The 12,626-nt window shown below is 40.4% G+C and overlaps 1 protein-coding gene across 1 annotated transcript; it reads left to right on the top strand.

The window, feature by feature from the left end:
• The first annotated feature begins 7,147 nt into the window (after nt 1-7,147).
• Nucleotides 7,148-8,505, top strand: dio3a (iodothyronine deiodinase 3a). Its single transcript, XM_037486646.2, has one exon. It carries the CDS (start codon nt 7,201-7,203, stop codon nt 7,984-7,986), a length of 786 nt encoding a protein of 261 aa, XP_037342543.1. The 5' UTR covers nt 7,148-7,200; the 3' UTR covers nt 7,987-8,505.
• The last annotated feature ends 4,121 nt before the right edge of the window (nt 8,506-12,626 follow it).

A 12,626-nucleotide genomic window follows, 5' to 3' on the forward strand; every position in this document is an offset into this window, starting at 1 on the left:
ATACATTTTAATCAAATATCTGCAAATCAAAAGCAGCTGGAGTTATCAATGTGTAAGTCCAAATGTGTACAACTCCTGTAAAACATTTTAAAAGCCTTGTTTTCATTCTGTTTTTAACACATTTTCTGGTAGATTTGAAACTTGCTCGTGTCCAGATTACCCTTTTCAACACAATAGGGGTTTATTAATTAGGCTCTGATTTCACAGCAAGTTAGGCACAAATATTTCACGCATCACCAACCAGCCAGGGGATATATGACAGGAAACAAGAGGAAAAGAGAGGAAACTAAAAAGATATGTTCCTTTTTAGGGAAATAGACAACACGACATCCTCATGCTTTTCTGTAATGTGTTCATGCCTGTGATTGAAGAAATAAACCATGTGAGGAAAGTATGTAATTAAAGAGCTCTAGTTACTCTGAGCTCTGTACACATACACAGTATTAACTTAGTTTGTAATCACATAAATTAATCATAATTTACTTGGGATCAAATATCACCACAAAAGGGAATCATTTCTTTACAAAACTGATTTATTTCAAGTTGTAAAAACAACCCTTTATCTTTTTTTTAAATATAAAAATGTAACATTCCCACATCTGGTCGGACTGTTGGAAAAATAGCACAGGCTTGCTGCTCTTTCCCAGGATGTGCCTGCAGATTCTCAAAATGGGAACCAAATGATTAATGGAGCCATTATGCTTTGGAATATGCATATAAGATTGGTCTAAATGATGGAATGATTAATAATAATCGTTAGTTTAATTGATAATCAAAGGCAGGGCAGTATAGTCAAAATCCTCTGTCATGTTAAAGGTGAATAAATATTCTATATCAAATAACCACATGGTTAAATGAAAAGTATTTCCGTGTGTAATTAAGAACTTAAATTTAATATACTCAAATTGTCTGTTAAATTTGAGTTGGTATATTCTTGATTTGATCAATTATCCATGTTGTTTGATTGAATCTAATTTCTCTTCGTCTTGATTATTTATTTTAAACATTGATTACTTCTAGAATTATTACAAAAAATAGACTCTTTGGAAAAAACAATTGACCAATTGCAGATCTAGATTTAAGTTAATTAACACAGCCAACATTTGGAACTGAAAAAAACCATTTCCACAACTAATCACGTTCCACAGAGAGACTAATTTTGTCCCAGTTTGTTTACTACCTTCTCTCCCCTCTGCTTGAAGATCTCAGTGTTTTCCTTCACCTTCCCGTCCAGCATCCCAAACGCTGCCAGTTGATGTTTATCCCACTGCTTTAGCGGTATCCTGCTGAGACAACTCGGGGCAGAAAACACATCCAATTAAACACTGTTGAGTGCACAGCGACCTTCTGAGGACAGCAGCACTTTGATTTTCCAAAGTTTTTCGGTTAACGCATAAACCTCCCGTTAAACCTTTTCTACTCCCAAAACATGCAGCTGGTGATGACTGGCAAATAAACCAGGATGGATGTTTGTGTTGTTCTCTGCACATGATCTGCCTTGAATTAACACACAGTTAAGGCGTTATAATATGTTATATTCATCGAGACGGGTCCGCCCAATTCGGATCACACAGTAAGATTCATGAAGACAATTGTTCACAGCAGCTTTTGATGCTTAGGAGGGCAACAAAGGTGTCTGTGTGTGTGTGTGTGTGTGTGTGTCAGAGGTTTTTTCACTCACTCTGCCATGCCACCATCTGTCCTGGGGTCTGGCATCAACGAGTGTACAGACGGGCACTTGTTAATACGCTCAGACAGGCAGCAGCGAAGCCACATGAGGACATCCCTCGACATGCACACCATCATCATTACTCAGGGAGAGCAAATAAGGGCAGAGGCAACTGGAGACACTAACTTGTGCAAAGACCTGCCAGGAGCCCCACAACTAATGAGAGAACCCGACGTGTGAATAGTTCGCAAACATTTGTGAATTCAATGACATTAAGAATTGCTCTCTGGCGTGAAAGTTAAGTCTAGTCACATGTTTGCATGTAGGTGAATCCAAAGGTGAACATTACAGCTTTTTTTACATCTCTCATGAAGAGCTTCTTCTGACCATGCCTTTTTTTGCTCCCTGTTTTTAATACTGTAAATGTTTGAATAATATACTTTATTTGAAGAGCTGAAACACGTTTTGAATGTATGTAAGAAAACATTTGATCAAAAAGTTATTAGAGACTTTAGCAACATTACATCAAAAAGGATCACAATGTGAAACGCAGCAGCAGCAGCAGCAGCAGCTTCGGACCTGCACTTACTGTTTACAGCTCCTCAAAGGGGGGTTTTCACAGTGGACATTTCACGGATAACAGGAAAAGGCCCAGATGTTACTATTAACATTTTCAATGGCCTGTTTCCATTCCAGTGACCGATGAAGCCATGAATTGGAGTTGGCGTGCACAATATTTCTTGCGCCACCTGCAGGCAATGAAGCCCATTTGAATTTATTTCTTTTGTTTTTAACGACAGCATTGGTCTGCCGGATGTTTTTGTGCAGTCGGAGTCTATTCAGCCAGTGCAGCTGCTCTACAGGCAGACCAGCTAAGATAGCTAACATTGTGTGTGCACTGACCACGGCTTAAAAGGCACCGATGCTTGGTCAGTGACCCTAAGCTTCATACTATGACGGTCTAGGTTCTCCTCTAGTGGCAGTTTAGGACAAGACAAGGACGTCCGTTTCCACTGGTTACATGAACAGTGTCTGTTCAAAGTAACACAATGATTAGATTCAGGCAGCAAAAGTCCTTCCGTATGTTGGACCCATCCACCTCCGTCCGCCCTGTGTTGAATCTGAGTGTCTTCAAAAGGACAAGGATGGTTTTGCATTGGAGTTATTTTGAAGTGCTTTGTGTCGGCACGAGACGAGACGGGAGTGAGACAGGCTCGCAGTTTCTGGTGATTGATCTCAGAACTCAGAAGCTCGTTTCTTTTTTTCTTTCTTTCCTTCTGTGTTTTTGAAAGAGATTTTGTAAACGGTCAAGAGAATCACAGTTTTCAGTTTCTTTTTGTGTCGCTGCATGTTGTGCAACCACCAGTATCCATTTGTTACCTGAAGCATGGTTATTTAATTAGATTGTTTAGAAGATGAAACCATGACCTCTGTCTTGCCTACAGCAGATCAGGTGTCGGTGTCACCTTAAGATTTGGCTCAGACAGGCATTGAAAAAATACCAGACAGACAGAGAGTTAAACTCCAGCAGGTTTTATCTGCGTAACACCAACACTAAGCCACGCGAGTTACAATATCAGCGACACATTGACACAGACGAGAATCGTTTTTTTCAGACTACAATGGCTCCTTTCATGACAATATTTGTGTAGTCCAAAGTATCTTTCTTTTTATTCTTCATCGAATATGTCTCTCCGCAAAAAAACAGGTCACTTCAACAGCCTCAGCGCGCCGCTGGTTGTCATCGGGGTCTGAAGAGTTTGTGCTTGTTTGTTTGTCAGTGAAAGAAATGTCCAAACTGAGACGCCACTCTGACTCGTCTCGCGACTGGTGCGACAGGCAAAGATGAGACGGATTATTATAAACATGTCAGTCCACTCCTCATTGGCTCCCCTGTTGCTGAGATACAAACAGCCTGCGCCGCAGGCAGCAGCAGTTCATTCAAGTCGAGTGTGAACACTAGTGCTCTTTGATCTAGACGAGGCTGAGGAAGGTGAAGCTGAGGATGGGGAAGAGGTAGATTTTCACCCTATGCTGTTTAGTGACCTCTTTTTGTGGGTCAGTCTTTATGATATGCCATCGGTTGTGGTTTCTGGAGCCCAGCCAGCTGGAAGAGGCAAGGAAGCAGCAGAAGGAAAAAGGGGGTTGTTTTCCAAGATCTGCATTGTCCTCAGACGAACCGCGCGAGCTGCTGCCAATAATTCAGCAAAGTCGTTAGGAGGTAAAAGTAAACAGGTGCAAAGAAAGAAGCGATTCTTCGAAGCTAATTAAGACACAGCAGGAGAGCTTTTCATTGACTCAACCTAACACTTTCAAGTTTCTTCTTCTTGCCTTGAGAAAGAAAATGGGAGTTTGTATAATAATGTTCATTCAGTTGCAATGTGGACCAGAAAGGAGGGCTGAGGATTCGAGGGCGGGAAAATGTCTCAGTTAAAGAAAAAAAAAAAAACAATACATCTCATTAAATGTCCAGGGAAAGAAAGGATGAGGAATCATGAGTCAGCTGTACTCATCGCTGCTAAAACAGTCATCTTCCCGTCTCCCCATATAAATGAGCTGGCCCACGGAGAAGCAGCCTGTCATCAAATGCAAATAGTTCTGGTGAAAAACCTTCTCAGCAACGGCCCCGATTGACGTTGAGTGAAGGCAAAGATTATGTGGATACTAAATGCAGGCAGCTGCACACCGATGGATGGATTTCATAAGAAGTGCATCCTATTTTGCAATAACACAAATAGTGTTACCACTAATATTAATGTCGACGAATCTATTTGTCTATAAGTCTGAACTATTTTCCAGGCACAATGTTGTTTAAGTGCCCAAAGGTATTCAACCTGTGACTGTAGAAAATAGGGAGATGCAGTCGATTCCCAATAGATGAATAGAGAGCAAATGTTTGCCATTTTTAGCTTGATAAATGACCGTTACGAGCTTGCAGTTGCAAGATTGTTGAATCGATTGATGAAGTCAGCTTCCCATACAAATGTAACACAAATTTTAACAGAATTTCCAAAAAATTGGACAACGAAAATGGGAATTAGTGCAATTAGGAGTTCGCTGCTGGCGCTTATTCTACTGTTGAGTATCATTAAAGCATTGCAGGAAATCGGTGTGATAAATAGTTACAGTCCTCAAATGGTGGAAATCATTTATTCGTATTTTTTTTAAGGAAAATGAAAATAATGCAGTACAATAAAAACAGCCAAATAATATTGAATAACTAACTATTTTCTATTACTTTGTTGTAAGATTGGAGTCTATTAGAGGCATAATGTAAGTCAATTCGTTTGTCTTTTGATAAGAAAAACATGCTTCTTTCAGGCAATATAGTGACTGTATGGTTTTATGTAAAATATACTGGTGTAATGTGGACATTGTATAATGCTGATAAACAAGGACAAACCATTGACAGGGATACAGACTCTGTGAGTCATTCTAACGACGGCTGCAGACAAATGACATCGTACCTCCATGTCTGGTTATTACCCTGGAGTCTACTAATGTTATATAGTTTCACTTTAACGGGCGATTAAGCCTTAACCAATGTACCATGTGCTTACTACAACTGGAATGCTTTTGTTGAAAAAGCACACCAGGCCTGTGAATGGCATCCAGCCAGTAATGGCCAATATGCGCGTCCAGATGTTGAATCCCTGTGAAGCACAGAAACGCTTAAGAGATCCCCCCCCAGTAGGACCCCACACTTAATCATTAAAATAAATTTATGTCTGGGCAGGAATGTAAGGGGGAGATACGTGATCCCTATGTATTAACGCTGTAAGGTAATAGCTGTGTGCCGCAGTGTTGGAGGATTTAGACATATTCTGGAGAAAAAAAAACTTCAATTAGTTGTTTTTTTAGTTTTTTAGTATCTTATATTATTATATTATTATTTAACTGCAGCGGATTAACTGCAGCGGATTTTCGGAAACACTATTTGTATTCAACAATTAGCCAGTATCAGAGAAAAGTACATTTCAACCTAAGGTGAGCATATATCAGAACAATGTTTGTACTTTATTTAACTCTCGGTGGTTTTAACACATATCATTAGTGTTAGCAGTGGTCGATAGTAACGTCAGTTACGGGGGCAGCAGCAGTAGTAGGAAGGTCTGATTCAATGATGGTGATCAATAGTGTTTCATTTAAATTTAGTGTTAAAGCCAAACAACATTCCTGTTTTGTCCTTTCAGAATACATTTCTTGCGTGTTAACCATCTATACCGTTGTGCTGCGAGCTTCCAGCAGGAATGTGTCAATGATTTTGCTGGGAAATGTTTGTCTGAGAAGATGCTTTTAGCGCCATTTCGTCGCTTTTCCTTTGCAAATGCCAGTGGCCTTGTTATGCACACGGATGGTGAAGTTGTGTTTAGTTGTGCTGTGTTTTTCGTGGGTAGATTCTCACAGGTGTGTTGTATGCTGCCTGCTGAGAGCAGACTTTCTGGTTTCCAAATGTGTCTGGCAAGTTTCTCTGTAATAATTCAATATTTTCTCCACAATTTTTTTAAAGATTTATGTTTGCTTAAAGTTTTCGTGGTCAGAGTGCAGACTGATTGCCAACTTTCGAATAACAGCATTGTGTTTGCATTAATGTAGCGCAGTAATTCAGTAATTAACCAGTCGGATTAGCCAAAAAAGTTCATTCATTCCCATCTGGTTATATTCAAACAAATGAACGTAATTAGGAATTTGTTGGATCAGGGTCAGTGTTCAGCTGGTGTGACATTACAGAATGCATTGGTAATCTTTAATATGTTTGTTGTGTCCTGCTGTTTTGTCTGTCGGAAAATGTACCAATACAGCTCAGTCAGTTAGTGATCTTTGAAAGTGACCATAATAAAGAGCGAGAAGCAGGTCAGGGTTTTTATGAAGTGTTGAACAGATAAATAAATATCAAACCTTGTCATAACAATTACTGGCCAAATATTTTCCGGTGCCTGGTACAACTTTTTACTTGTTTTGTGTGAGTTCAAGTATTGGGAAGAAAAGGGTTGATTGGAGACAGCAACTCTTCAAGCGCATCACCAACAATGAAACGATGAAAGTGAACATTTCAACCTGTTGTTTTATATGTCTGTTTCTTTAGCAGAAAAATGTGTTCTTTCAGTTTCTTAAAATGTAACTTTTTTACCTGTGACATAAAACATGTTCACCAACTCCAACTCGGAATCCTAGTTTTACCGTTTGCTCCAGCGAAGGGTCGGCAGTGGAAAAGCCTTCTGCAGCATCACTTTTAAGACATGATGTGCAAAGCAACTATTTCACAGCCCATATTCCCATCGTGTGACAACGTTCATTTTAACGTTCTCCTTTACGCACTGCTGCTGCTGCCCCCTTTGCTTTTGGCTGAGACACAAAGCTGTGGAGTTGACAGAAGGTAATCCCCACCATGTGAGGCCTCGGCCCCGGTTTGGAGGCGGGGTGTGATTCATTCAAATCTGCCCGTGCTATAAAAAGAGGGGAAGTTGCAAGAAACTTCAAGCCACAAGATCGCGGCACAGCATTCAAATATCGGGTAGTTAAACGTGACAATGAATACTATAAAATCTATTAAAAATGCAATAGTCTGTCTCGCCTTGCTGCCCCGTTTTCTAATGGCAGCATTCATGTTTTGGCTGCTTGACTTTTTATGCATCAGGAGAAGGGTTTTCCTCAGGATGCAGCAGCGGGAGGGCGATGCCATCGACCCTCCACTCTGCATGTCGGACTCCAATCGGCTCTTTAGCCTGGAGTCCCTCAAAGCGGTGTGGCACGGGCATAAGCTGGACTTCCTGAAGGCAGCGCACCTCGGGCACGCGGCGCCCAACACCGAAGTTGTTCATCTGGAGGATCGGCGGCGCGGCCACATCCTCGATTACGCGAAAGAGAAGAGACCGCTCGTCCTAAACTTTGGGAGTTGCACCTGACCGCCGTTCATGGCGCGCCTGAAGGCTTTCCAGGGAGTCGCGCAGCAGAACGCGGATATAGCAGACTGTGTCGTTGTGTACATCGAGGAAGCGCACCCCTCCGACGGCTGGATGAGCACCGACGCGCCCTATCAGATCCCCAAACACCGGTGTCTGGAGGACCGGCTGAGCGCCGCGCAGCTGATGCACCTGGAGGTGCCCGGCTGCCCGCTGGTGGTCGACAGCATGGAAAACTCCTCCAACGCGGCGTACGGAGCCTATTTCGACAGACTTTACATCCTGCAGGAGGGGACGATAGTGTACCAGGGTGGCAGGGGACCCGAGGGGTATCGGATCACAGAGCTCAGAGACTGGCTCCATCAATACAGAGAAACGCTGGGGAAATCTAGTAATCTAGTAATTAGCGTGTAGATGTGTTAACATGTCAGTGTAGCTGCTGTGACGGAAAGAAATGCTGCATATTGTTCAGTATTGTAACTCCAATTAGGTAGATTTTCTCCGTCAATAACGGTTTCAGTGTATTTATTTCTGAGCAACGTGCGCAGGATGGGCTGCAGTAGACTCCCATTGGACACCTAACGGTCCTGTTAGGATCCATCTACAAAGAGATTTCTTTGAGCCTTCATTGTAAGTCAACAAAAGTATTTTGTGTCACAAGTTGTGTTTTTTTTATTCGTATTTTTTTCTCCTCGTGTACGTCCTTAAAGAACCCGCAGGCTGTTGAGATGCGCGGATCACTGAGCTCGTCAGTATATAGTGAAGTTCGGTTTGTAAAGGGGCTCAATCCACAGAACCGATGCTGATGTTTTCATACTGGAGATCATGTGTGAAGGTGCTGCTCTCTGCCCTGCGCGGGGCAATTGTATTGTAAATATTGTTCCGTTTTATGGATATGTTTTTTATATATAATAAAATCTTTTGATCTACTCATTGAAGGCTTATTTTATTTCAAAACCAAATACTCAATAGGCAGAGAGTATTATTGTAGTTGCATGGAAGGTGGAGGTGTTCACGTTTGTATCGCTTTTTGCTATAACAGCTTGCTGTGAATTGTTTTTACAGGGATGATGTGTTTAATAGTAAGAAGACAAAGGGATGCATTTTCAATTTCCTGCACAATAAAGCACAACGGGCCTCTAGTGGGTTCTCCTTTCAGAAGTATAGCCTCTAAAATTGGTGCAGAAGAGCAGAACATATTAAATCACTCCAAAAATGACAGTATGAAAAGCTCTGGACATAAAATCTCATTAAACACAGAGATAATGGATTTTAATGCAGATTTCTTGGCTAATTCACAATATAAAAATGTATTTCCAATAACTTGAAACTTAACTAATTTTACACTATTTTTTCCTTCTAAAATCAAACTCATTTGGTCTCTTTTATTGGGATGAGATATGAGTCTCCTGTTTAAACCGTATGGTGATAGATCCTTGGTCAATGGAACAATGAAAAAGCTGTGATTTTCTCTCGACAGCCTTTCATAGCCTTTGACCTCTCACAATTGAATGAGGATAATCACACACGATCCTGTTACACTTAGTAATATGCACTGACTAAACATCCACCTATAAGAGTCTAAACACAATTGTTTTCACAGCTTAGCACACCAATCCCTGAGCAGAAAAACACTGGAAGCATAACGCACTGTTACAATTGCAATGTTTGCTTCTTGTAGTTTTCCTGGAAAAGGATTTCATTCATCTTTGTAGCATTTAAACTGAACAAAACCCCCCTCTGAATCAGACACTTGCGTACAATGCACTGAAGACACGACGGGGATGGGGCAATGCCTCAGTCACCAATGACTAAGGGAACCAGATAATAACGCTGACACAATGTGCATGTGGAGCAACGTCTTGTCTTCAGAGCGCCATTATTCACGGTCAACTTTGCAATATGATTGTGTATAAGTCACAACTGGGACGTGAACCACTGGATACATCAAAGGATTAGGAAAAGGTCGGAGTAGTGAAAACACGGGGATGCTCATTGTGGGTGCTTTGACCAGTGAAAAGTGCTCACGAAACAGCTTCCAAACTTACTTGAGTTATAGCTATAAATAAAATGTTATGTTTCAAATAAGTGGAACTCAGAAAAAAGTTTTTGTTTCAGGAAAACAAAACAAGGTTGCTCTTTTCCTTCAGATTTGATTAGTGTTAGAAAAAAGATCGCATCCTTTCAATTTTCAAAATGAATGTTGATTATTTTGGTCATGCAAAAACAGCGATTTGTTCTTTGCAATTTTGGGAAGGACATGTTTTATGTTTTTCTAACAATTTAATCTAAAAAATAACCAAGATATAAAAAATTTCCCAAAAATCTGCCCAAAGAACAAAAAAGTTCACCTTCATTGAACTGCAAGGATACAATGGGGCCCATGTAGACCTAAACATGTGCTGCTGGTCGGACTGCAGGGGCTTTAAAAATGACTTCTCCTTCCTGTTCATATGGAACACATTTAACACTTAAACATACAGTACACAGTGCCTTTAAGAAATAGATCTTCCAAAAGAAAAACAGCCTCACTGAAATTTCTTTCAATCTGGATTCCCCTCCATGTGCAATTTTTCATGAATGTGGTTTCCCCTGTCGGGGGACATGGCAGGCAGGAACAAAGGGTTAAGGGTCTCTGGCTGAGAGGGGGGGTAAATAACCTTTGCTGGTGTGGCTGGCTTCATAGCTCTGTGGGGGCAGAAGGGGGTAGCTGAGGTAGGTTTTTTTGTAGCCTCTCTGTAGCTTTGAAGGTGAGGGCCCCTCTCTCCCCAGGGTCATAACTTCACAAATGAATGGCGTCTGGTGTGGGGAGCCTGGGGCCCCAGTACACAAAAATTCTTTAGTTCAACCTTTGTATTTCAGGTTGCTTTGAAAAAGCGTCTTTGTCCCGTTATAAATAAAGTGGCAATTCCAAACGCAATCTCATAAGTTGCAGTTTCCTTGGGCATTTTTCCAAAAATGCAGACACTATCAGACAACTGAAAAGTTTATTTATGAACTTTTTATGGATCCTTAGGTCCTGCCTGTATCAAATGTGCCAAAAGCCATTTGGTCCAGAAAAGATTGTAATCCAAATGGAATCTGTGCTGAAACATGTATAAATGTTACCACATATTGAAATCTATTGGACATTACTTTTACAGTTGGCTTTCATAAGTCATGTTACTACACAGGAGATGTCTCTACGACATTTTACTTTCAGTTCACCAAAGTGTGAGAAATAATTGGATGTGATGCAGAGAGGAAAACAATACAGATCATCACCCAAATGGTGAAGTAAAGCAGTGCAGCAGCAAAGTGGAGGATGATTTACTCCTCACTCCTGTAACAGTCTGCTTAACAGCTCAGAAGAAGACCAGTGAAATCAAGCTGTTGGAGTTCAGATATATTGTTGTTTTTATACATCTTAATAAAAATGTTTTTTTGAAGCTAATCTGTATATATATTATTGAATATTGGTCAATGCTTCATTTAAAATGTGCAAAAAACAGTCAAACTTCACTTTTAAATGTGTTGTTTGTATCACAACCTTTAGCTTGCCTTTCCTTCTTTGTCTTAAATAAATTACCATGTGGACAATATCATTCTTATTAGTGAATAGTTCAGTGACATTGTTATTGACAGCATGTCAGCTCAACCTGACTTGAAATCTAATCAGCCAGAGTAAATGAAATGCCTGTGTGAGTCTGCAGGGACTTTAATAACCTGGGATTGTACTGCGATTCTGGTCAACTTTACAGACCTGTTTTTGAGAAAACACACTCCCATTGATGAGGTGCAAACCAGTGTGAGTTTCAGTACAAATCCATTAACAGCAACCTTTTACAAAGTGGTAAATAGAGTACATAGAGATACTTAATATGAACTAACTACTAAATACTAAAGAGAATTAATCCATTTCCCCCCCTATAGATTGAGCACTTTGTTGCCGTTCTTAACATATTATTTGTAGTTTGTTCTTTGATGTCTTCCAGCTGACCGTAACATTTTAACAAGTTTTTATTTTTATATTTAGTGACTACTTACTTATGGCATAGTACTGCATCTTAGGTCCTCGGGTAGGTACGTTTTACCACTAGATGGAGTCAGAGACTGCCATCTGAAACAGAGATTCTCGGGAGGAGAGCTGACAGAGGAGAGATGGGCAAAGATACATCCCAATGTATTTTGATGCAAAATACCCATCAAATAAATGTATTAAAATAGAATACAAAATACTAGAAAATGTAACAAAATACTAATCAATGTGTTTATAACCTAATGTGTGAATGGCGTCACACATTAGGTGATACACATACTATAAAAGCAAAATTAAGAATTAAAACCAGTTGTAGGCAAAGAGCCTAAATCCCATCTATGATTGACGATGATCAGACATCTCTAGATAAGATTATCATGAACATACAATACCCAATCCCCGTCTTCCTATAGCCAGCTATTCCACTGATGATCCTAGCCTAGCACTAGCCCAGACAGCATGCTAGCGCTGTTACCCTGTTAGCATCCAGCGCTAGCTTGATATAATAACCATCACCATGTGTATACAATAAGCTATGTAGCCAGGCCCAGACATAAATTATACATCAAACTAGTTGATTTCTGTCACACTCAGATTAAATATTTACCTTGACAGACAATCTGTTGAACTTGAAGATCTGAAGTCTCTAAAGTAAAGTATCTTTGACAAATGTTACATTTTTTATCAGCCTTATCAAATACAAGTTACAAAATACGCAAAGGTAATTGAGTTAGGTGTTTCAAGTACAAGTAATAGAAATAGTGCCCATCTCTGTGACAGAGTCACGGCTGTCATTCGGTTGATAATCAGCGCGTTGGGCCTGATGAATGATGGAATCAGGCCTCACAGAGCAGGGGGGTGATTTTAGGTGGTGCATAATGTGCATCGGATGGGCCTCTCATTCTGTGAAAGACTCATTGCTCCTACCAAGCATAGGATTCTGTCTAAACCTTCTTGTGTTGAGTGCGGGTCAAATAGATAGAATATACAAACATACTTTTTAAGGCACTAAGAAGACAGAACAGACAAACTAAAA

This window comes from Pungitius pungitius, chromosome 14 (assembly GCF_949316345.1).
Source record: "Pungitius pungitius chromosome 14, fPunPun2.1, whole genome shotgun sequence".
NCBI classification, from domain to species: Eukaryota; Metazoa; Chordata; class Actinopteri; order Perciformes; family Gasterosteidae; genus Pungitius; species Pungitius pungitius.